At 49.3% G+C, this 24997-nt stretch overlaps 1 protein-coding gene across 8 annotated transcripts in view; it reads right to left on the bottom strand.

The window, feature by feature from the left end:
- Sipa1l2 (signal induced proliferation associated 1 like 2) overlaps nt 1–24997 on the bottom strand; it is a 138570-nt gene that overhangs the window by 12241 nt on the left and 101332 nt on the right. For 4 of the 8 annotated variants that reach the window (XM_069998132.1, XM_069998140.1, XM_069998138.1 and 1 more), the window contains exons 10-17: nt 19011–19268; nt 17545–17640; nt 15761–15861; nt 14980–15083; nt 12841–13229; nt 8774–8998; nt 5221–5374; nt 3291–3510 (exon numbers count right to left, since the gene is read on the bottom strand). In XM_069998132.1, the coding sequence (XP_069854233.1) occupies nt 3291–3510; nt 5221–5374; nt 8774–8998; nt 12841–13229; nt 14980–15083; nt 15761–15861; nt 17545–17640; nt 19011–19268 (1547 nt within the window). The remainder of the gene's footprint in view (nt 1–3290; nt 3511–5220; nt 5375–8773; nt 8999–12840; nt 13230–14979; nt 15084–15760; nt 15862–17544; nt 17641–19010; nt 19269–24997) is intronic. The other 4 variants (XM_069998136.1, XM_069998139.1, XM_069998134.1 and 1 more) reach the window with 3 other exon arrangements.

The following is a 24997-nucleotide window of genomic DNA, read 5'->3' as shown; positions in this document are numbered from 1 at the left end:
GTCTCCTCTAGGGGAGGAGAGGAATCCATTCTGTCACTGTCTCCCTGTCCATCTGTGAAATAACAGTGGCACGTGCGTCCTGTGTGTGATGGGTCCTTGCTGTGTCTTCAGTGGGGTAGTAACAGTGGCTCACGTGTCCTCTGTGTGCTGCGTCCCTGCTGTGGGGTAAGCTGGAGCTGAAACTGGGAGGACCTTCAGCTCTAGGTGCTTCCTCTTAGGCCGTCTCTGGAAATGAGGGAGGCCATCTCCATGTGGGGTGCATGCTGGCTGAGCTAGCTCTCAGGTCATCGGCAGCCACAGTTTAAGGTCCCCCATCAAGCAGAGAGGGAAGCAAGCTGAGGGTCCTGTGCACTGGGCAACCCCTTCTCTGTCACATACCTTCACAGCTAGAAGGCAGGAACACACAGAAAGTGCATTCCTGGACTGTGTTTTACTAAGAAATACCAACTTGTGGATTTCCTTTGCCTTTATAAAGAAACATTCTTCCATGCCAGCTTCTGACACTAAACTCAAACTGCTCTCTAGCTGGTGTGCTGACTGTTCTCTCCAATGTGACCAACAGCCGCGTCCTCGCTGGCTCTGACAGCACCCAGGTAAAGAACAAATATGACTGGACGAGAGGGACAGAGGCCATAAGCAAGGAGCGACAGTGGTTGTGCTAGTGCAGAAAACAGCATGGGAGGCTGATGGCCTCCTGAGCAGCCTGTGCTAGTTGCAGGCCCATAAAGACAGGTGGCCCAGCAGGACAGACAGAGCCTGGGACTGGTGTCAGTTTATGCCTGCAACACGCTGGGATCTCTGGGAGATGGACGGGTGGGAGGATGCCTGAAAGTGCTTCTGGGTACAGGCAGACACTTGTCTACTTTATCTGGGTGATTCTGTTCATGCTTCTCACCACCCACCCCTGTGGCACATGGACCTGACGTGGGCCTGCTGTGGTTTGAGGGCTGGATGGTGGCCAGACCCTGCAGCCTACGCAGGCTGTTTTCCAGCCACAGACATAGATTGTATGACTTTCTGTTTCCGAGACTTGAAGCCACGGAAACCACATGATGCTGTCACCGTCAGCACGGAGGAGATGGGAGTGTCCCAGGGATCAGATGCCCGAGGCCTCTCCAGCACCCTCGGAAGCCAGCGGGGCAGGTGGAGTAGGCTACCACACCAGGAGCAGTGCCGGCCAGGCGAGGACTCCTCTCTGAGCAGAGAGGCCTTTCACCCAGTGGCTTAGGGCCATCATTGCAATCCAGGGACAGTAGCTACCTGGGAGTACCAGGGCATCTAAAATATTAGCTCTCATTTATTCTAAACTTTTCTTTCACTTTGAAGCCATGTTGTATTGGAAACAGTTATAAACTACTGGACTTGAGGAGAGACAGCTCACTGAGCCGATCCTCACAAAGAGATTTCTCCCTTTCTTGGAGAGTTCTGATCTCTTCCATGAACTGTTAGGAATTCTCCTTAGACTTGCTATGTACCTGGCAGTGCTTGAGACTGCACTGACTGAATGCAGGGTCCCACTGCCAGGAACAGAGGAGGCTGCTAATGCAGGGATATGAGCTGGGTCCAAGGCCGGTCCCTCTTTTTGTTTTCCACTGAGGAGCTTTCTTCAGCAGAACACCGGTGATGAAAACAATGGCCTTGAAACAATGCAGGACAGTTCAGAGCAAGCACCAGTGGCCTGACTAGGTGACACTTGTGGAGAAGATGAAGACCTGGCATGCTCCAGATGGCACAGGAAGTTTGAGTCATGGCTAAGTCACAGCTGCCAAGAGTCTGGGGTTTGGCAAGGGTCGGTCTCACCAGCTGGATTAAGATCTTGGTCTTGAAAGAACATTTTGAGACAGGTGGGAACCTGGGACTTTTAAAAACTAAAAATATCTGAAAGAAAGGATGTGACTGTCATAGTTACAGGTGGACAGGCGCAGAGACAGAGTTCTCCAGTGCTTCCCTGCAGATAGGGCCTCTTTTTTGCTGAAATCCGTGAAATCGGTGTGGAAGGTTCTCCCACGGGAGCTGGTGTGGGGTGCTCCTGCATTGTGCCTAACAGAAGAGTTCAGTGCCTTTTGCATTTCTGTCTATCTGAAACCACTGTCACTAGAGGATTTGTGAAGATCAACCTAAACTCCAAATTTTAACACAAAGCTGGAAACTGAGAACAGCTAATAGGAAGACTTTTGCCCCCCCCCCCTCCCCCCAATCTACCAGGCAGTACATCAGCCTCTCAGAACTCTGTCTTGCTGAGGACAGGAGGGAGCACAAGGGGTGAACATAGGTCTCCTGGAGGTTGAGCTGTCTGGGGAGTGTGCGGGGGTGGGGGGGGGGTGAGGAAGGGTGCCGGGGTGTATCAGAAATCAAGGCTTTCTGCTGGATTCTGATGTGAACCTCAAACGGCTCTAAAAAGTAATGTTAATTTTCTAAAAAGTGAGAGTGGAAAAACTATGCATCTATCATGTTGCAGAGGGAGCCTGTGCAAAGCCCACACCTGGGAACACCACTGCACCTCATGCATAATCGACGAGAAAAGTAACACAGCATAAAACAGAACTTTCCATGTCACAGAAGTTTTCAGACTGGGGCCTATGGAAGGTTCCTATTAAAAGGGCAGTTTTTTGGAGAACCACTGGGGGGGTCAGAAGGTCGCTTGGACCTTTCACCTTTCAAGGTTTCAAGGTTTTTGCAGTTAAGGCAAGTGGACCCTTTGTACCAGGCAAGGTATTGTATGACTTAAAGAAACATTCATAAGCACTGTGTGAGATTAGGATCATTCAATTGTGCTCACTACCATTATAAATTTTATTTCACTTAGTTAGGAACATCTACATGTGTTAAGGAAGTTAAAATTGGCTTAAAGTTAATGCTTTCTATGATGGACTTAAAAAAAAAAACACCTCAACTCATAATATATTCCTGATTAAGCTTCCATCCTTTCCATGCCACAGAAGCTAGGGAGAATGGAAATAAACATAAAAACTGCCTTTTAAAACCAACATGATTTCTGTGATTAAAATAATTTATGAAGGATTGGTACAAATTGAAAGTCCTAATTTTTAAGGTATCACCAGAAGGAAGATCATCAAACTGACCTGTCCTCAGTGCCCAGGGGAAGCTGGGACATGTGGCCCTGCTTAGGCTGTGAACCTGGGTCCCAGGGCCTCCAAGGGAGGTGTCCGTGCCTGGCCCTTCCTGGCCCAGGCCCACCCAGTCCTGACTCTCTTTCAGAAGACCAGATTGAGACTTTGCTTCCTTTAGAGTAAAACAGCTAGATCCTCAATAGTGAGGGGTGCACTTACTGCGCAGGCTCCCCATGCTGGGTGCAGGCTGGGTTCTTGGAGGCAGCGTGCTGTGGTAGGGTGGGGTAGTGCTGAACAGGATGTCATTGGGCAGGGCCTGGTCAAGGATGGAGCTCCGGGAGCCCCCAAAGGATGACCCCCTCCGATTGCTGCAGACGCTCTCGTCAGATAGTGTGCGGTACAGTGACCTCCGGGGAGACAGGTTCCCGTAGAACAAGAACTAGGGGGATACAGGACACATGGAGGGGCTCAGACAAAGCACGGCTGTATGGAGTAGGCCTGACTAGCCAGAGACAGCTCTGACCGCAGAGTCAGGCTCAGGTACAGCCGTCAGGCCCATGTATCAGGGCTCCGGTGCTGTTATTGGATTTTAATGTTTCCACCTCTGACATTCTGCAGTATATTACCACAAATTAGACATGCAAAGCTTTATTAATTCTGAGATATTAAATGAAAGTCCTATAACTTTATAGTTGTAAGAGCTCTTGCTGCCATTTCAGCAGTTCCTTCAAGCTGAACTGTGCTGGTTTGATTTTAATTGGAAATGACTACATTTTTAATACCAGGCCATTTTTGTATCAATCAATGACATCCAAAGCTCAATCTAATCTAAGTAAGACAACTAATTCTGAATGCTGACATTTCTAAGCCACACAAAAGACTCAGGAAAAATCGTTTCAGTCCAGTACAAGGCTGCTGTCCTCTTCAGAGGATTATTTCCAACAGTCTGCTTCCAGTTATCAGAAACAGAGTTACAGAAAAAGAGCAAAATCAGACTGAAGGAAACCATCAGCATGACTGTGTGTGTTAAAAACTAGAGAGGGCAAGGAAGAGTCTGACTAGGGCAAATAGTCAAATACTTGGGAAAGGAGAGATCCAATCTGCATTTCCAAGCCTCTGGTGTACATGCATAGTGGTGAGCAAGTACAGAAAATGGCTGTTTCCATGTCCATAGGTGGCCCAAGGACTCCTCCCCTCCCCCGTTTCCCCTTCTCCACTGGTGAAGGACACCACAGTGTGCACTCTACAAAGCTACGTTTGGACCTAGGATCAGGGGAGGGTGACTTGTTTTAGGAGATGTCCACTCCACTACAGGCAGTCACAGTTCTGCACAGTCAGTGGCCCTGGTGCCCACGCTCCCACGGTCCCATCCCTATGATTTGACATGCTTTAAAAAAGGCTCATTAGCAGTCAGAGGGTGTGAAGTCAGGGCCTCCGGCCTATACCCCAGCCCTTCTGCTTTGGCTCTTCTTCATGTAGGGTCTCACATTTTTGCCTGGGACTGTGATCCTTCTATGTATACCTCCCGAGCAGCTGAGATTACAGATGCATGCCACCACACTTGGTTTGTTTATTGAGGGGCCGGGGGATCTCACTTTTTTCTCAGGTTGCTCTGGAACCATGATCCACCTGATTAACACCTTCCAATCAGCTGGGATTTTAGTGTCTGGCCACATCTCCAATACTCTGTATTATTTTATAAAGTGGCTTTGAAGACTACAATAAAACTGAGGCTAAAACTAACATTTCCCAGGGGCTCCTCTGCTGTGGATGAAGAAGGTTGCCTTAACCGTGGCCCTGACGAGGCCCGTGAGGCCGGGTCAGGCCCCCTGGAAGGCCATGTGTGTACGAGCTGGAGCCACTGTTTCCTTACCAGCCATGCTCCAGGCTGTGCTGGGTTCACATGCTGTGTGTGCCACTTCCTGTCATCCGGGTCATTATTCCCAGGGGACGCACTATGTAAAAGTTAACTGGGAGCAGGTTCTTGAGGTGGCTGGCCTGGCTTTCTGTGCGAACCACAGAGCCTTGTGGGCTGCCGCCTGCTGAGGGCCGATGTTGGCAGTGCCCTGCACATGGAGCGGGAGGGTCGTAAGAGAAGTGGAGGGTACTTGCTGTTGACTTGTTCCCTCACTCCATGGAGGGTACTCACCTTCCTTCTCCCCTCTCCCACTGAGGGGCTCTCTGGAAGCATCAGCTTCAAGAAGTCTTCTTTGGAGAGGACATGTTGAGTTTCTGAGGCTGGGTCTCCCACCACAGCCTGGTGTGGAGCTGGGGTCAGGTCATGCATCTCACTGTACATCCTTCTGGAACAGATGGGGACAGGGACTCAGGGGGGGGCATGTTTGAGTGATGGGGCAGTACGGCGAGAATCCAGTAACTAGGCCCTGTGTGGGCCTGAGGGTCCTAGTGGGAGAGCTGCTCACTGCAGCTGCACGTGCGCCAGGCCTTACCCCATCTCACATCTGTGAAAGGAGTGTGACTGCAGTGAGACTTCTGAATAATTCAGAAACAAACCAGATCCCCAAAGCCCGGATGAGAAAAAATACACCAACTTTAAAATACAGCTCTGTTATTCCTTTCCTAAACTGTGTCAGCAAACAGTTTCAATAATTTATCAGGCGTGGTTGCCTGTTCAAGCGGTGCTGGGCCCTCACAGGCTGGAGGGCCCCCTCCTGAGGTAGAGAGCTAGAACCCCGGGGACTCACAGAGCAGAGGGAAGGTCACCAAGGGAGGCTGGAGCTTCAGAGTAATTGGTCCAGGCATGCACCAAAGCATGTTCCATTGCCAGGCCTTTCACAAAGCTGTTTGGATAAATAAAGCAGCTGTCTCCCTTAATTATCAGGATATAAAAATGTATTTGTGGGCCACGAAAGACTGCCAAGCTGAATTACTGTTTTCAGTTCTTCCCAGGGAGCAAACAGGAAGTCACTTTGAGAAGATGCACTGTGGAGAAGTAATCTCAGTTACCAACATTCCCGAGAACCCAGGCTAACCGCGGCTGTCGGATTGGTGGAGGAGGTAGATGGTCTGTCATGTGCCCTGAAAGGCAAGGCAACGGGAACTTTCTGCCTACAATGGTGAGCTCCACAGGCAGCCTCCATGCCACCGTCACCTGCCACAGAGATGCCTATTTCAGCCCACTCGGAAATGAGACCTGCTTGCATTAGGAAGGGTATATTTGAACAGCTTGGCTTTTGCTTTGTCCCTGCAATGGGGCAGATCTCAGAGCAGAGGTAATGCTGACAAAGAGCTGGGAAGAGAGCTCTCCACAATTTCAGGATATTGCCGAGGGGGGCTGCTTTGTGAGCCAGTGTGGCACGGGGGTGGGACCCTCCTGGGGAAGCCAGGGCACAGCAGCAGTATAGTGCTGCTTTTATGAAGTGTGCGCCCAGCAACTGCCTAATGTGTGCTGGGAGGTGCTCAGGAGCTCCTGGCCTTTCTGCTTTAGAGAAGATACATGGGACGACCTCTGGTCCTATCAGTAGCCGCTATAGCTAAAATGACTGTGGCTATAGTTCTATAGCTACAACTGCAGGGCATCATCCTAGTTTCCATACAGATCTGAATAAAGATTGCTAACATCCTCTGCTCAGCTAGTTAAAAACAAAACATAAAAAATATGTCCAATGCTGTGTCATAAATATGCTGAGACTTTACTCTGGTGCCAGACACTGTGGGTACAGAACATGGTGCCCTTGAAGGACCCTGACTGGGGTGTGTCCGTGCGCGCATGCGCACGTATACGTGTGTATATTGCAGACGGGGACCAAGCAAGTAGCAGGAAGTGCTCGGCTGAGGCCATGGAGAGCCCCCTTGGGAGATGCTAATGGGCTTGGGAACTTGGAGGAGCAGTATGGGTGGAAACGAGGCTAGAAGCAGAACTGCTCGCTTGCTTACATTATTTCATAAGGCATTACTATGAGAAATAACTGATGAGGGCTCCACAGAGTGATTATTAAAGATGTGACTCGTGATTTCTGAGTCATGTGGCTTTCTCCCAGAGGGTGCAAACTGACACTAGGTTTTGTGCACTGAGGGTCAGGACTGGGGGGCTGGTGAATCCTCGAGGTCTCAGTGGTGCTGCTATGGGGTGACAGATGGCTCCCCAGCACTGCCTCCATGAGCTGGAAGGCAAGGCTTCACAAAACGCCAGCAAACAGAGAACACAGGCCCGCAGGTCTGGCTGGGGACACAATGCGCTGTGGGGACTCCTGGGATACTTGATAGGTGAGTGAGTACACAGAGTCCTATACTAAACCTGGATGAGGAGGAGACCATGGATCTAGGCTCATTTCTCCCCAGGGAATGAGGACAGGAAGGACCTCTACTGCTCCACCCAAGCAGTGCCTGAGGATGTACACTGGGATGCAGCCAGACTCTAAGATGAGAGGCTGTGGAGGGGACACATAGGGCCATCAGAGCTGTGCACACTGATTTCCCCAGGGACGCCAACCCTTCCTCATAGTCCTCCTTGCTGCCTGTCCCTAGAAGGCAGGGCTGTGGACCAGAGTGTGGCCACACACAGACCTGGGATGTCCCAAAGGCTTCCTTCCAGCAGTGCTTTTGAGAACTTAAAATAAGGCTTGGAATGAATTCCTGTGAACCACTTAAAGAACTTATTAGATGGAAAAACCTTCATGCATATTATTCTAACATTTGCATTTGGAATAAAATTCTTTCCTTAATAGCTCATTTGCAATAACTGATACAGTTTCTTAAACAAAAGATTCCATATTCAATTAAGCAATAAAGAGATTTTTAATTTTAGAAAGCAATGTCATGACAGCTGTATTTTGACAGTCATCAGTTAGAAACAAAGCTGGGGTGTTAGTCCACAGACCAAGCTTAAACTAGAGGGACTCTCTGAAGAGTCATCACACACCCTGGAAGTTAGGCACATGGCCAGATGCCTGCCAAGGGGTTCCATGCCTACACAGCACAGCATATGACCTGGCAGCGTGGTGCCCATAGTGTCCCACACTTCTAAGGAAAACAGGCAAGCCATGAGCTGAGAACTAGAAACAACCTTGCTCTGACTGTTCTCCCTGCTTCCTCAGAGACAGCAGTGTCACCATGTTTACAGGTGTTCCCTGCAACATGGGCGATCAGGGTTTTCCAAACAGATACAAACCTTCCTCCTCATCCCAAGAACCTAACGTCCCCACCACTAAACCAGGCAGAACAAATGCTTTTGTTTTTGTGTGCTGACTGGAGCACAGGTGCTCTGACCTATTCTTGACCTATTCTCAATTCTCAGGCTACCTTCAACACTGACAGTATCTTACAATGACCTTGCCACTGCAATGATATAAAACAAAGACCATTTTTTCTTTTACATAAAAGGGGGCAGGTACTGGTGGCTCACACCTGTAATCCTACCTACTCAGGAGGTGAGATCAGAGGATCAAGGTTTGAAACCAATCCAGGCAGGAAAGTCTGTGAGACTCTTTATCTCCAGTTAACCACCAAAAAGCCAGAAGTGAAGCTGTGGCTCAAGTGGTAGAGTGCTAGCCTTGAGCAAAAAGCTCAGGGACAGCACACAGTTCCTGAGTTCAAGTCTCAGGAATGGCAGAAAAACAACAACAAAGAAAAATGAAGGATAATTCTAGACTGTCTTTCTGGAAACTGTGTTTCCTCTGTAAGGAAATACATTTACTTCCCAAAAACGTACAATGCTGTCCAGAGATTGGCAGCCTCCTTACCGGGGACATTCGGTCACTTCAGGCTCCTCGGGTGGTGGGCTGCCTTCTGATTTCTTCCAGCCAATGACATACGTGTTTGCTGCACCTTGCCTGTGGTAGGCCTTGGACATGGAGCCAGGAGCCTGCTGACCACTGCTGTGTGACACAATGTAGACTTTGGAGGAATCCAGAGACCCACTGCTTTTGGAACAGTGAGCTGACGGGCTTCCTGAATGGTGAGAACCACTGAGGAGAAACAGACAAGAGAGGAAGAACTACTGTCAGACTCGGCAGCCTGGTGTGCAGTGACCGGCGCTGGTCTCAGTCCTCCCTGGAGGCAGGACGGGGCTCTGAGGCAGGGCAGCCTGCCTTCCTTTTGGGAAGAGCATGTAATGCCCACATACACACTGTACATCTGTGGCAAAAAGGAGGATACACATGTGACTGGAGAAATTTTACGGCAAGATGGGAACCAGGTGCACTTGTTTAAGGAGGTTCCAGAACATAAAGCTAGTGCTCAGGCTCAGTAGCCATCAGGGTAAGGCCCATATACACTCTCCAAGCAAGCAGCAAAGAGCACCTGACAACAGTCATTGATCTGGATTGGCCAGGACTACAGTGGAGGTACCAGTGGAAGGTATGCACAAAAGCTGCCTCATCCACAATGAGGACACCTGTGGAACACACCTGCAGGACACACCTGCAGCATGCATGATCCATAACAGCCACATCATCCATGATGGTGCACACCTGCAAGGCACACCTGGAGAACACACCTGCAGGACACACCTGCAGAGCATGTGATCCACAACAGCAGCAAACTCACAATGGTGCGCACCTGCATACCACACCCCAAGAGCACACCTACAGAGCATACGACCCATGACCCCACCGCACATGTACATGCTTGGTAACCCCTTCACATTTTCCATTTGTTTTATAAACGGCATTTTTCTAATTTAGACTTGTCTTTTATCTCAATACTAAGATATCTGAAGTTACCTCTAGAACAGATGTAACCGAGTCCACCTACTCAGTAAAATGATTGCTGTAAAAACATTTAAAGGGCTGGGAAGGTGGCTTAGGGGTAGAGTGCTTGCCTCGCATGCATGAAGCCCTGGTTCAATTCCTTAGTACCACATGAACAGAAAAAGCTGGAAGTGGTGCTGTGGCTCAAGTGGCAGACTGCTAGCCTTCAGCAAAAGAAGCTCAGGGACTATGCCCAGGCCCTAAGTTCAAGGCCCACCCCCCAAAAAAAAAACATTATAAAGCCTTCTCAGCAGCTGACAAATGTCGGAACATGCTGGCACAGAGCTTCCTGTGGACTCAAGTTCCTAGCTTAGAGTCCTCCTGTTAAGTTCTGATCCTCTATAGGGAGGGTTCACTCAAACAGAATATCACATGGGCTGTTCCGTGTGTGTGTGCGTGCGCACACACGCGCGTGCGCAACGTGTGTGTGTGTGTGTTCTTTTCTGAAGTAGGTTTATTTCAGTTTGTAAAATTCTGCCTAGGCTGTATCTTGGCCTCTCAGCTGAGCACCTTGCCCTGTGCATGCTAAGGTGGATGAGTGGGCTGCCTAGGCTGTATCTTGGCCTTTCAGCTGAGCACCTTGCCCTGTGCGTGCACCTTGCCCTGTGTGTGCTAAGGTGGATGAGTGGGCTATCTAGGCTGTATCTTGGCCTCTCAGGTGAGCACTGTGTCCTGTGCATGCTAAGGTGGGTGAGAGGGCTGCCTAGGCTGTTATCTTGGCCTCTCAGCTGAGCACTGTGTCCTGTGCGTGCTATGGTGGGTGAGTGGGCTGCCTAGGCTGTATCTTGGCCTTTCAGCTGAGCACTTTGCCCTGTGCATGCACCTTGCCCTGTGCGTGCTAAGGTGGATGAGTGGGCTATCTAGGTTGTATCTTGGCCTCTCAGCTGAGCACTGTGCCCTGTGCATGCTAAGGTGGATGAGTGGGCTGCCGGAGCAAGGTGCTTCTCCTGCCATTCCTCATGTGAGCACAGCTTATCTCCCCTACACCACAAGTCTGGAATCAGACCTAGATTCAATACTGTATATACACAAATCTCCTGTCCACTTCTGTCCTCCTGGCCATTGGGGGGCAGGGACCCTATGTGTAATGTCAGCAGTGGGAATCAGTCAGGTAGTGAGAATCAGAACGAGAGCTGAGAGGACCTGAAGTGACAGCACCGCCTGGAGGCTTGACCCACACTCAGACATCCCTTGCTACACTCCACTGACTGGAGCAGCGAGTGCTCTTCTTCCCATCTTCACTTAGTAGGTGCCTAGGTGCCTCCCCACATGCACGACTTGATCCCACAGTGACACAGTGGCACAACAGGCTATGTCCCCATGATACTTTCCATGTCATCACCATAACATGGGAGAAGGCAGTGCCTCCATGTGCCAGTTCAGCAGGGGGTAGTTACGGGGAGGACAGGAGAACATGTGAGGGGAGGTGTGTCTGGGCAGAGGTAAGCTCGTTAGGGTGGCTGCTGACCCTGGCCCTGAATGAGGACACTTTGCTCCTCACTACTTGGGCTACTACTAGGGGCAGCAGTGGGCCACAGTTCCCCAGGGACCACACGCTGGCCTGAGACGGACAGAAATACAGGAAATACAAGTTTTCCCAGCCTTGAGCAGCAGGGCTCAAGTGGGGTAGTATACACAAAAAACCAGGCAGTAGGGTAGGTCTCATGCCTGCCCCATCTCCGGTGCAGGCTGAACAAGAGGAGGACCACGAATACTCCACTTCACCGCCAAGTTCTGCACTGGGCAGAAGCCACATTCCACATGGAAATGTGCTTGCTTCAAAGATTGTTGGCTAATGAGTGCATCTAAAATAGCCAAGTGGTCTGGGATCTGCTCCCACAGTGCAGACCATGTCCACGTCAGCAGTGTGCATCCTCCCTCAGTTTAACATGGTGGAAAACACAGGGTCAATCGAAAACTAGGCCCAGCACTTTCATGTTCAACCCATCAAATTAGTGATTGTGCCCCGAAGGCAGTTTCCCAGGAAACTCGACAGCAGTAACACTATCTAGGACACCAATTATGACAAAGAAGGCAGTGTGAAGCCGTAGTCTCCAAGTGTTCTGAACTTTGAATATAGGGCTAGAACTATGCAGAATCCAAGATGGCTTTTACAGAATGGCCAGTTCTTAACTGTTCCTCAAACTAGACAGGAATAATTTCACTGCATAAATTCACTGAAGTCAGCATTCTTGAATACTGTTTCAGTACTGTATTTCTTTAAAATGAACAAAACTGTTTTTTTTTTAAAAAACAAACAAACCAGGAATATTTACTTTACAGTATCCACATTCTACTGTCCTGTCCAGGCAGTCAGCAAACGAGACTCCCGTGGATACTACAGATGTGCTGCCGGGTCCTCTCTCCTGGGCATTGTTCAGCTCCTGGTTAAGCTGGCAGAGACCTTGGCTGCCCTTAATGATTCTACCCTTAACCACAGCAGTAATGCATGAGAAATCTGAGGAGGGGGTACTGAGGAGAAGGGACCCATCTCTTCTGTGAAGTGATCAGTCTTTCAGATGGGCCTGAGCCTGGCATGTGGCACGGTGATTTCAGCCACAAAGGGAATACTGACAAACTGGGGACTGCCATGTTGAGCCTAAGGATAAGGGGCTCAGTTCTGGGCTGCTGGGTCAAGCAGAACGGTGATCATTCTGGATTGTTTGGCTATATGAGTTAAGGTCCACTTCAGCTATGAGTGATGTCCCTTCTGACTAGAAACACAATGACAACGATGACATTCAGTGTCCCTGAGCACTGGCAAGGGAGGACAGAGAGGACTCTGTAAATAAGAAGCAAGGAGCACAGAGGTCTGCCACCATGCAGGACAGACTCCCACAGGGCACTGGTCCTAAAGGATTGTCTCTCTGTGGGGGGGGTATCTGACTCCACACAGCTGTCCTTAAATTTTCAAACTCAGACAAAGGGGGAACACAAAATCACCAACATAAGATTTCACACACACACCTTAACCACCAGATTTCAGAAATAAGAACTTTTGAAGTTGGGCCTAGAAGGAAGGTCCCCAGAGCCAGTGTTGTGGGTGTGAGGCGGCTCACCTGGAGTGAGAGGATATCTCGCTGAGGTCGCCCATGCTCCCGTCGGCAGCACCGCTGGCAGAGATGGCAGCGGGGTAACCGTGTACGGCATACATCTTGGCTGGCTCATCGTCAGGCCCAGAGATGTCCACTGCATCGACCCATTGTTCAGCCCGGCTGTGGATCAGGGACCGGCTGCTTGCCAGGTGCACAGGACCGAGGATGGTGGTTGACAGGCAGGGGGTTGTGTCAATGCCGCTGTCAGTGGAAGCCCCTTTGATATAAGTCAGACCCAGCAACTCGGGGTCCATCAGATCCCCTGACCCAAAGTGCTTGTCCTCGCTATTGCTGGATGTGTTACTGGACAGTGTGTTACTGCTGGAGGGGCTGGAGCAGCCTTTATCTCCCATCTGGAGAGGAGAGAAAAGCAGAAGCCCAAACTCACTGCCTCTTGCCTGATACAGAGCTGTGGCCTGGGCCTCACAGGAGCTCTCCACGCCCGCCTCAGTGTGGACAGAGACAGATTTTCCTTTTTTTCACCCTGCCTCATAACTCAGTGAAATGGGTACCTTGTCTTTAAGCCTCTGTTTACTTGTTGGTGGATAAAGCATCAACAAGGGTTCAACAGACTGGGAAGATACACAGGAAAGTATATCTGTGGAAGAGGGAGGGCACTTATCCAGAAAATGTTCCTATGACAAAAGATGGAGGCCCCCTCTTTCCTCCTCCCGACCTGAGGCAGAAGAGTCAGGTGCGAGTCTTCACAGCAGGACATCAAGGCAGGTCATTTGACCCTTCTAGTGCTTCCAGTGCCATGAGGCTTCTGTGCAGACCAGAGTGCAACAAGCACTGCATGGGGAGAAACACCCTGCAAGCACAAGTGTGTCTGCCCACTCTGGGAGCCTGCCCCACACAACACTGCAAGGGCTACAGAGACAGGACTCTCTTTAGAGTACACTAAAGACACTTGGTACCTTGGGGGTCTCTGGAGGACAAAAGCCAAGACGACAGAATAAAGGTCCTGTCCAGCGTGCTTGAATCAGATGTGGTCCTGGCCACAGCCAGGCAGACTAGCAGGACCTGGGTACTCATAGGCTTTGGAGCCAGGAGAAGGAGTCCCACCCAGGGTGGTTTCAGAGCAGCTTGCTCCCTCCTCCCTGAACTCCATCCCAGCACACCCTCAGCAGTTTCAGGCTGATGACTGGCCTGTGCCCAGGGCTCTGCGCCCTTTGTTGGGAGCACTATGTGAGAGCCACAGGGGTGGATGTGAGTGGCCACAGTTAATCAGGCCACGAGCACAGTGACAGGAAGAAGCACTTCGTCTGTTTTCTGAAAACTGAATGATCTCCAAGCTCACTCTGAGGAAGAGGTAAGAACTTGATCTGAGCACGTGAATTATCTCCACCTGCACATTTCCCAACCTATTTAACATGTTAGTTTTATTAGGCATGAGCCAACACAGATGCCTCTACACTGAAGGGGAAATTGTGTTCCCCAAAGCCCAGTCTCCCTGGGGGCTTCACCACACTCTACACACAGCCCTCAAATGGGGAAGTGGCCTGTGGCATGGCCCACACACTGTGTGCTTCAGTGGTCTGTGGCCATGGCTGTGACCACACAGTTCTGGGCCACATGGACTGCTGCACGCTCCGATTCTCATTACACTGCGGGTGAGTGGTAAAAGATGAGATGTTGGGACAGGATTTCCTAACTCCCACCCTGGACATAGAGGCTTAGAAGTCACACTCTGATCTGGGCTTTAGCAGTCATCTCATAAATTAGGGGTAACAACAACAATAAAAATCCCCTAACTTATTCCCTTTTTTTTCCCTGCCAGTCCTGGGGCTTGAACTCAGGACCTGGGGATAGTTCTTGAGCTTTTTTTGCTCAAGGTTAACACTACCACTTGAGCCATAGTGCCACTTCCGGTTTTTTCTGTTTATGTGGTGCTGAGGAATCGAACCCAGGGCTTTGTGCATACAAGGCAAGCACTCCATTGCTAAGCTACATTCCCAGCCTATCATTTCCCCCCTTTTAACCTCTCCTCAAAAAGTTCTGTGTGGTGAGCCACAGGTTCCTGAGCAGTTCCTGACCAGCAAGCAGGCGGCCCAGATGTGTCACCAGGTCCTGGCTGAGGATCCAGGCTGAAAAAGGACTTACATGACAAAGCTTATTGGGAGAGTCTTTGCAGCTTCCATCTTTCTGCAGAGCTCTTTCTTTATAGGAACTCAAGACTTTGGAAGGTGGGCCGTGCCACTTTGTTTCTGTCACATAAAGAGAGGAGAGCTTAATCATCAATTTCCAGTATTACCAAAAGAGTAAAGAAAACTATCAGTCCAACAGATGAACCAGACTATGATTCTAGAACTTATAGTTGTTACTAATGTATATGTCACAAGAATACAGATCAACCAACACAACCACAGCCATTCATGGACAACTAGAGCAAGTCAACCACACCAAACACAGCCAACCACAGCCATACCACATCAACCACTGCTGCCACAGACAACCAAATAGCCACTTATGGCCAACCATAGCTATCCACAACCACACCACAACCAACCAATGCTACACACAGTAATTCACAGCCAACCACTGCCAAGCCACCACAGCCTACCACAATCAGCCATAGCTACCAGAGCCACCCAGTCAAACAACCCCAACCATAGTCACCAACTGCCAACTGCAACCAGTCACAGCTGCCCACAGCTAACCACAGGCAAGCCATCAGTCATGACATCACCAATCAGAGCCAACCACTTCTATCCACAGCCAGCTGACAACCAACCAGTCTCTCCAGGCCATAGGCACCTATGGCCTCCCACAGCTGCCCACTCCTGTGTTGGGAGACTGATCACCTTGGCCCAATGCCCAGGGGAGGACAAGGGGAGGAGCAGTGACGGCGTTCCCCTGGGTTACCTGTGTTTCCCTGCGTTACCTGGGTGCCTGCCTCCTTCCATGGCATCCTCATGCTCTCTGGATCCATCGCATTCCAAAGCACCTGGGCCCTGGTGCTCAATCAGCAGAGGGGATGGACACCTAAGAAGGAAGGTGCGGGCTGTTCCCTCTTGCCGTACCACTTGCTGACAGAAGTGGCTTCTACAGGGGTTGTGCAAGGGGAACCCTGGCCAGAAAGGTTTTCTGGAAGATGGAAACAAAGAATCTTGGACACCTCACCAGAGAAGCTGAAGAGGCATTAGAACCAGGAGCTCTGGTTCCACCATGGGGTTGACTGTGCACTGAGATGGCAGCCTTTCACAACGGAAGCAGCTTGGCCCAGGCCAGGAGGCTGAAGGGCTGTCCAGGGTCAGATATAGCCCTGCCCTCCTGGGGAGCTCGTTGCTGGGGTGTGCCTGTCATCAGAGTCTGGATTACAGATCACAGTTACAGAAAAAGCCAGAGAAGCTTCTCTATTTATATGAAACAACAACAAAACCCCCACATCTCAAAACAACTGCAACAAAAGCCACCAACCTTCTATGTTTAATATGTAACTTAATTTAGAAAAATTAGTTGAGAACTTTAAGGAACTGAATTTCTTAAGGTGAGGAAGGTATGTACATCAGACTACAAATACCTATTCCAAGCCCCAACCAGAAGACTGGATGCAGGGGGTGAGCTGTGCCGCTACCCCGGAGATGCAGGGGTGAGCTCTGCCCTGCACCTGGGAGATGATGCCTCAACTTCCCTCACGACCACAGTCTGGAATCTAGTCTCTTGGAAAAGCTATCCCCCCACCCCCGCCTTCCAGCACAACTCCCCCTCTCCTCCCAGCAGCTTTGCCCCCAGTGACCGTGGTATCTCAGTGTTCAGCATCCTCAGGCTATGCCTGAGCTGCTGGATCCCCAAGATTAGTATGTAAAACCAAGCCAGGCCCCACTAAGCTACGTGCAAAGGCAGCCATCACGACTCCTCCCAGAGAAGCAGATGCCTCAATGCTACCCAGTTTCTCCCATCCTCAGTGGCATTTTAAATAAGGGAGAAGCTCCCAAGGGCCTCCATCCAAGAGTTCACAAACACTTAACTTCCTTGTGGAAGTCCTTTCCTTATCAAAATGAAAAAAAAAATAGGCTCCAATCACAGACCAGTGAGCACCATCCCCCAGAAATGGTGCTATCTGACCCCAGCCAGTCATATATCAAATGCTTGCCTGGGAGTTTCCATGTTCCCCAAATGGCCTCAAGTGCCACCTGTGAACTGTGAAGGCTGTTGAATGAGTCACAGTTCCAGAAGGGTAGAAAGGAAACAAGCACTGGTGGCTCCCACCTAAACTCCTAGCCACTCAGGAAGCTGAGATCTGAGAGTGGAGGTTCCAAGTCAGACTAGGAAGAAAAATCCATAATCTAAAAGATTCTAATTGCCAATGGAGGCGTGGCTCAAGTGGTAGGACACTAGAGGTCTATGGAAAACCAAGCAAGAATTTGAGGCCCTGAACCCAAGCCCCAGTGCTGCTAGGAGAGGGAGAGAGGGAGAGAGGGAGGGAGAGGGAGAGAGGGAGAGAGAGAGAGAGAGAGAGAGAGAGAGAGAGAGAGAGAGAGAGAGAGAGAGAGAGAGAGACAGAGACAGAGACAGAGACAGAGACAGAGACAGACAGAGAGACAGACAGAGAGAGAGAAAGGTTGAAAGGAAGAAAACCAGAAATAAAGGTAGCATGAAAGGTAGAAAGGAGGGACAGAGGTAGGAAGGCAAGAAGGCAGGAAAGGAGAAGGCAAGGAGCAGTACCCGTCGTAGCCCACTTGTGGTCTCCAGGGTCCGCTGCCACCAGGTCCAGGATCACTGGAGGAGGACTGGTTGCTGGGAGAGCTTCTGAAAAGTAGACTGGAGTTATTATCAGTGGATCAGGCCAGTTGCCAGGAGTCTACTGATAATTCTAACAAACTCACTTTGACTATGTATGAATGACAAAAAGAAGCAAGAAAACCCTGCAATGGTGTCAACAGGCTGAATCATAGACAAACTAAGCATCTGTGACACCCCAAGGTATCAGTGGCTTATAGTTGGCAGTTTGTCATAGGAATGAGATGTGGTGGGACAGGCACTGGCTATCTAAAGATTTAAAGCACAGATAATGATCCCTCTTGGTGAAAGATGGAAATGCAGGAACACAGCCCTGGAGAACATAAATTATGAAGCCACTGTGAAATCAGGTTACGTGAAACAATGCAGGCCCTGCTTTGGCTCTGTATGTAAAACCTATGCAGTGCAGAAAGCTGAAATCTGGTGAACATTATTTCCATGCAGCTACCAAATGCAATCTTTTTCCATCTGCAGACATACAAAAAGGTGGCCTGTTTGTAAGATTTGCATGCTAGGCTCCCCTCTGTCTTCTGGAGTGCTGGTTGTCTCTGTAATTCCCTAAACTATCTAAATATGTTAGGTTCTGCAGACCTCTCCTTCAGGTGTGGCTGGCTGAGGCAGCCTCTTGTCCCACAGCTATCTGCATTCACCTATGAACTCAGGGAGCTCACAGACCCAGCTGACTCTCACATAAGGAGGCCTGGAGCCAAGTCAAGTGAGAACATTGCTCTCAAGAGGAATTGCTCCAGGGGAACTAACTAGAGAAGGTGGAGGATGGCCACATTTTTCAGATGACTAATTATGTTAAGCACTGAGTAGACATAATGTGGGCTGGGCCATGTATTTTACCAAATCACTCATTCAGTCCTCCGATGCCCTGATGAGGGCTATATTATCGCTGTGTTCATTTCCCAGGCGAGGAAACTGCAGGTCAGCAACAAGTGACAGGCCCAGGCCCAGCACATCAGGAATGCTGGAGTTAGGTCTGAGTCTAGGTAGCCTGGTTTCCAGTCCATGCTAACAATGCTATCAGAAGAGATCCAGATAAGCCAGCCTCAGGAAACCTATTGCATTTCTGAGGTCATAAAACATGTGAAAATCAACACAAAAGGAATGGGCATGAACTTCCACACCACTATTTTGTTCTCGGGACATAATTACACAAGTTAGTAAGAAATTCTTACCCACTTCTTGTGGGATTGGAGTTTACTTTGAGGAGTGAATTCCTTTTCTGAGAAAACAGTCATTTAGACGGAGCTCACTCTGCTTGTTCTGAGCAAAGTGTCATAGGCCTGTTTAACTGTTCAGAACAAGCTACACGCAAAAGCCTCTTCTACCCTCTGAGCTCTGACCCACTTGGCAGGATCATCTGAAGAAGAGCATGGTCTTACCTGGTGCCGTCAGGCAGCTTCCTGTCGAAGGAGGTGCTGCGGGGAATGGCGGCTTGGGCCTGCGGGAGCAGTGGCTGGCACTGCAGGCGGTCGGGCGTGCCAGGCACAGGGGAGGCTCTGGAGACAGGCTGTAGGGCGGGTGTGGGCACACGGTGCCATGTGGTGTTCCTCCTGAATGGGGTCTTGTACTCGCAGGGTGCGCCCTCGCTGTCCAGCTTATATTCCACCATGGGGATCCGGCAGAGCTCTGAACACCCCCTGGTGGGCCAAGAAGACAGGGTGGAGCCACAGACACCCGCAGCTCCACCTGACAGCACAGACATTGCCCTAGGGAGCACATTACCCACAGTAATATTAACATCCCCAAATGCCTCCTACCATTCAGAGTCTCTGCCAGAAATGGCACATCAGACACTAAAAGGGAGCAACTCTGCAGGTGAGGAGATGGGGCCACTGCCAGAGTGACCCCACAGGCCCCACAATGTTGCTGGTATGACCTTGCGGATGCTATGCTCCACTCCCTACAGAGGAGCTACTGCTTCAACAGAGAGATTCGCCCCTGGCATGAGAGGCCTCCCAGATACTGTACATACTGTGTGTGGTTTAATGCCTCTACTTCTGGAGAAAACAAGTGCCACCTATTCTCATGGGAAGCCAGAGCCCAGTGACAAAGAACACCTGCTCAAAATCACACAGCAGGAGCCTGAATCAGGCTCCACAGTCCTGCCTATAGAGGCAGAAACCTGTAAACACCTTTCTTGTGTGGTGACCAAGCTATCCTGCTGTCCACGTGTCATTTACCACATGCTAATAATCAGGGTGTAAGAGACCCTCACCAGTCAGGTCAAAACAGCTTCCTTTAATTAGATTCCTTGTGCTGTACCAAAGCGTGGGTCAGGCGCATCCAGGTCCCTCTGTGCAGGGACCACAGGCTGAGAACTCACTTGGCACAAAGCATCTAGCATGCTGGGCCGGTAGGGTCCTACCTCCTTTTTCTGTCTCTCCCTGGCTGCAGTTCCACAGGAGATTCACTTTTTTGGGGGCAGCGGGGGGGTCCGGTCGTGGGCCTGAACTCTGGGCCTGGGCGCTGTCCCTCAGCTCTTCACCTCAAGGCTAGTGCTTTACCACTTGAGCCACAGTGCCACTTCCAGCTTTTTTTTTTTCTGCTTATGTGGTGCTGAGGAATCAAACCCAGGACCTCATGCATGCAAGGCAAGCGCTCTACCACTGAGCCAGCTTCCCAGCCCAGGAGATTCACTTTCTGCTATCGCCTCCGCACAGTTGCTGGGTCACCTTAACAGGACTCTGCCTGACACTGACTTTCCCACAATCTTCTAGGGTTGTGAGGCTGCCTAGTGATGGCTAGTACTTGCTTAGGCATGGAACACTGAAGATGTGGGTGAGGTGGAGAGAAGACAGCGATTTCATCTTAAGCTCAGAAGAGATCAAAGGACCAGGCAGGCGCTCTGCCCTCTGCAGCCATGCTGCAAGGTTGAACCCAGGGCTTCTGGGCAGCTATACTACTACTTGAGCCACTCCCCTAGTCCTTTGGAGAGAGGGTCTCCAGCTAATTTTGCCTAGGAGGCCTCAGACTCCTCTTACCTCTGTGTTCCCAGTAAATGGAATTATAGGTGTGAGCTATCACACCTAGTTTGTTTTTGAGATAGAGTCTAACTTTAGCCTGAGCTGGCCAAGAATTGTGATCCTTTGGTCTCAGCCTCCAACTGAGATTATAGGTATGAAACACTATGGGTGGCCTAAAACTTATTTCTAATCTCTCCACAGTATTTGGCTCAAGGACAGAGGAAAAAAAGCAATGTCCTGATTTGTACTTTGGGAAAGTGAGGTGGCGGTGCTGCCTTCTGAGGGTGGATGAAAACCTCCTCCACTAGAGGTTAAGGAAGATCTCTGCACTCCAGTGAATTTCAGTTCTTATGTTTTATTTCACTTCTACTTCATTACCACAAAGCAAATTTCACTTCTTTCTTATTAGTTTACTCTTCTCTGGATTTTCTGAGTTAGATAGTTCCTTAGGGTCAAATGCCCACAAGGCCAGGCTTATACTGGGTAGTATTTCTTTTCTAAAATGCCACGAAGCTCTCTACAGATTACTCTTAGACTTGGACTGTTTTAAGTGCTTCTCATTTACTATGTCACATCTGCTGGGTCTAGTGATTCTTCCTAACAGAAAATCCTAGCAGAACCATACCAAAGCACCCAAGAACTCACTCCCATTTCACTTATACTGGGGGCAAGCCTGGATGTACAGGTGGCTGGGGTCCTCAGGGCCATGCACCTGAGAGGGTGAACCAGGGAGACTGCAACTGACCCTACCAAAACTCAAGTGCCTGGGGTTACAATGGGAATGACAGGAGCAGGCCTATGGTTACAATGGGAATAATAGGAACAGGGGTTGCCAGCCCGGAAGTCTAAAAGGCAATCTGCTTTGCTTAGGAGGAGGAAGAAGTAAAGGGAAGGTAGATGGCTCAGTGTAATGGTCTGCTTAATTCATGCTCACAGACTGGTGTCCTCAACAGGACACTACAATTTCGCTTGCGTCTTGGAAGGAAAAACATGTGAATGCCAAATCATGGCTTATATTTGAGACAGATTTGGCAAAAACCTGGGCCATGCATCAATGGAGGAAAGGTCAGAGGGGAGTTCTCTCTCCGCCTCTTATCTTTCAAATACTAAAATTCAGCCTTGTTTTGTTCTAACAAAATTTACTCTTCTCAAGAGAATGGCTGCATCTTAAAATGCCTGTTGTCAAATCTGAACACTCTGCCAGCAGTGCTCAGGAGCTGGAATCTGCTTTTCTTCAACAGTAAGACACCAAATGCCACTGACTATAAAGAAAACCCCAGGCCCAATTTGCAAAGTCAGTTCTCCATATCTACAAGAACCTTCTTGAAGGATAGAACTGGATTTTAGAGGTATGGGCAGTGGTGTCAGAACTGCCCATGGCCTGCAGAGTGGCTCTGAGGTCTGCAGAGATAAACCTACTGGGTACCACCCTCTCCCTGGCTGGCACTCACATGGGGCTCCAGGCAGAATACCTCGTTCCTCTCACGAACACCCTGTTATAGAGGGCACATGACAAGTACTGCTGACCAGCAAGGGAGGCCAGCAGAGACCCCGACAGATGGATAAGACCTCATAGAAGATAGTACTGAAAAAACTAGCTGCCAATCTTGTGTGGAACAGAAACATGTATCAAGAAAGGACATGCTGTTTTCCTGTACAGTATAAAATCACATGTGTCAAGGACACACGCCTGGTTTCCCTTCCACACTGAGTCAAGGGAGGGAGACACATTTTTCAATTTTCTGACAGTGGGGGGAAAAAAGATGCAATCCCTGCAAATGTAGACATTGACTTCCTCTCTGCTCGGCAACCAACACCACACCCCCATCATCAATTTCATGGCTGATCACCATGCTATGTAGGGGTCAACAGAACTCAGCTTTCAGTTAAAAGGAACACAATCTTAACACTTCTTATGCAGGCAGAAACTTTGGGTGCTCGTCTCCTAGCACTGCACAGACCCAGCAGGTCATTCATGAGGTACTAGCTGCAAATGTAGCACTCATGGGCTGGAATCTCCCAGGAGCTCATAGTACGTCTGTCTCACTGAACTCACCACCATAGACGGCCCTGATGACTTCATCCTGCACAAAGGACAGGAGTAAACTGACCACTGCTGCACTCCTGGACCTGCCCCCTGCTCCCCCCCCAACTTCTCCACTCCCTGAGGGGTGGGGCTGCCCTCCTTCCTGTTTGGGGGCACATCCAGCAGTACATGGGGTCCCCTCTGACTCACAACCAGCAGATACCTACACTAGGTTGCCACGCACAGTATTGCCAGAGACCCAGGAAGGTCCTCACCAGGGCATCAAGTACCCATTCCCTCCAGTGGCACTTCTGCGTCTGGGAAGAGCCTCCATTTACATCCACCACTCAGATACCTGGTAGGGGCGCTGCTGACCTGTCTGGAGTAGGGTAACCTGGGGTAACTTAAAAACTTAAGAAGCTTCAGAGCTGCAAATTTTCCTTTATTGGTATTCATTATAGAAGGACTTGTCATTATTATCTTATTCTTTTCATCTTATGCAAAAGTAGGACTTACTACTTTGTATTAATCTACTTAAAAAGTAAGGAGGAAACACCCGGAGAACTGAGCAAGTTCAAAGGAGGAATGCATACTGCTACAAGCAAAGAAAAAAGTCAGCTGACTGAGCAAATTAACCGAACCAGGTAAATCACAGGCTATGCTTAATCACCCAAATTTAACTGGGGTCCCCAGACGTAAAACTGCACGAGGTGCTGCGCTGCCCGATCCTCACTGGAACCTATCACCACAAGTGGTGCAGGCTACAAGGCTCTTCCCTCTAGACCTGCCTCAAGCAGCACCTAGTCTCCCACATAAGAAAGTAGGAAGAAAATCTCCACTGTTAGGACAAAAGGTCAAGGAGGGTCAGGGGAAAGAACGCTAGAAATAACTAGAATACAGTCCTTTGGACTCCAAGGCCAGTGCGCTTGCCAAAACACATGGTCATTTGTTTTAGAAAGCTACCAAGAAATAGTTAATGTACTTCATGTTATGTCATCATTTCCAAGAGAATCTCAGAAACAATAACGTAAAAAAAATAAAATAAGGTGAATTATCATATTTTTCAGTACCATGCATTTTATAAAAGAACTCCTTCACAGCCCTTGGGATTGAACTAATCCCTGGTATTTTAATCAGACTCTTTCTAAACCATCTCATAGGTTGATGGGTTAACTCATGCCCGTGTACTCAGCCACAGACTTGCTCTGGTACCCAGAAAGCCTAAAGTTTTCTGCTGGACACAACCATGTAGCAGAACTCTCTGTAAAGATGACAGCAAGCTAGACCTGAACCTGGCACGACACGAAATAGCAATTCATGTCTCAACAGACTTTCTTATTAATTCACAGATAGCAAGAGAGACATAACTAGACAGTAGAGGAAGAGACACTTAGTTCACAAAGCCACCTGACCCAGGCCTTGGGGGAAAGTCTGAGTGTCCTGTGATATGGAAAGTGAAGCCATCAGCAGCCTCTCTTCCCTCCTGGCTGGGCTCAGGGTGAATGCTCTATCTCCAGAGTTACAAAGGCTTGGAAGGTTCTTGCTGAAACCAACCACTTCCTTTTGTTTTTCTTCAAAAGCTTGAAAGCAGGAATAAAGTTTTACTGTACTTAAATAATATGGTATCATACAGAGAAGATTCCAGTCTTACCTATTTGATGCTTGATTTCTGGTGAGTGTATGTCCATGAGGAAATGGCCTATGGCTTCTGCTGCAGGCCACCCTCTGCTTTCCTGCTAGAGGTGATAACCGTCCCAATGTAAAGTATGGAAAAGCAGGGGCAGTAGAGTGCAGGTATAGTGGAGCACGGGCAATAGAGTGCAGAGTGATGGAGTTGGAGCACGGGCAGTAGAGTACAGTACCGAGTGGAACATGGGCAGTAGAGTGCAGGGGGAGAGTTGGGGCACGAGCAGTAGAGTACAGAGGGATGGAGTTGGAACATGGGCAGTAGAGTAAGAAGGTTAATGGGAGAAGGCAACCACATCTTAGGCACTAGTTTGAGATCTTTATGGTCAAGCAATAAACTGTTATATGAGTTTCAGAAAATAGGTTTCAAGTACCCAAGATGTGAGTAAGAAATTCTGTTTTGAATGTTGGATAGACTACAAGAAACCCAGAGAAGTAAAAATCATGCCTGTCCTGCTCATGACCTCAGTAAGCAGGCCAGTTTCCAAGTAACTGATGGATTAAAAAGTAAACTGAGTCAGGGAGTCCACTGCAGGGCCGGAATACCCGAGCCATGTGCTGGCAGAACTGGACTGAAGACACAGAACAGCCATCATAAAAGTCCTCTCAAAAGTAAAACCGTATCATTTCCATGCTTTATGTGAAAATTCATTACCAAAAAGTATCAGAATGTCATTTCCCTATTATCCAT

The sequence above is a fragment of the Dipodomys merriami genome, unplaced genomic scaffold, assembly GCF_024711535.1.
Source record: "Dipodomys merriami isolate MVZ:Mamm:240054 unplaced genomic scaffold, mDipMer1.0.p SCAF_51, whole genome shotgun sequence".
Lineage (NCBI taxonomy): Eukaryota > Metazoa > Chordata > Mammalia > Rodentia > Heteromyidae > Dipodomys > Dipodomys merriami.
This window is presented reverse-complemented; position numbering and strand designations above follow the sequence as displayed.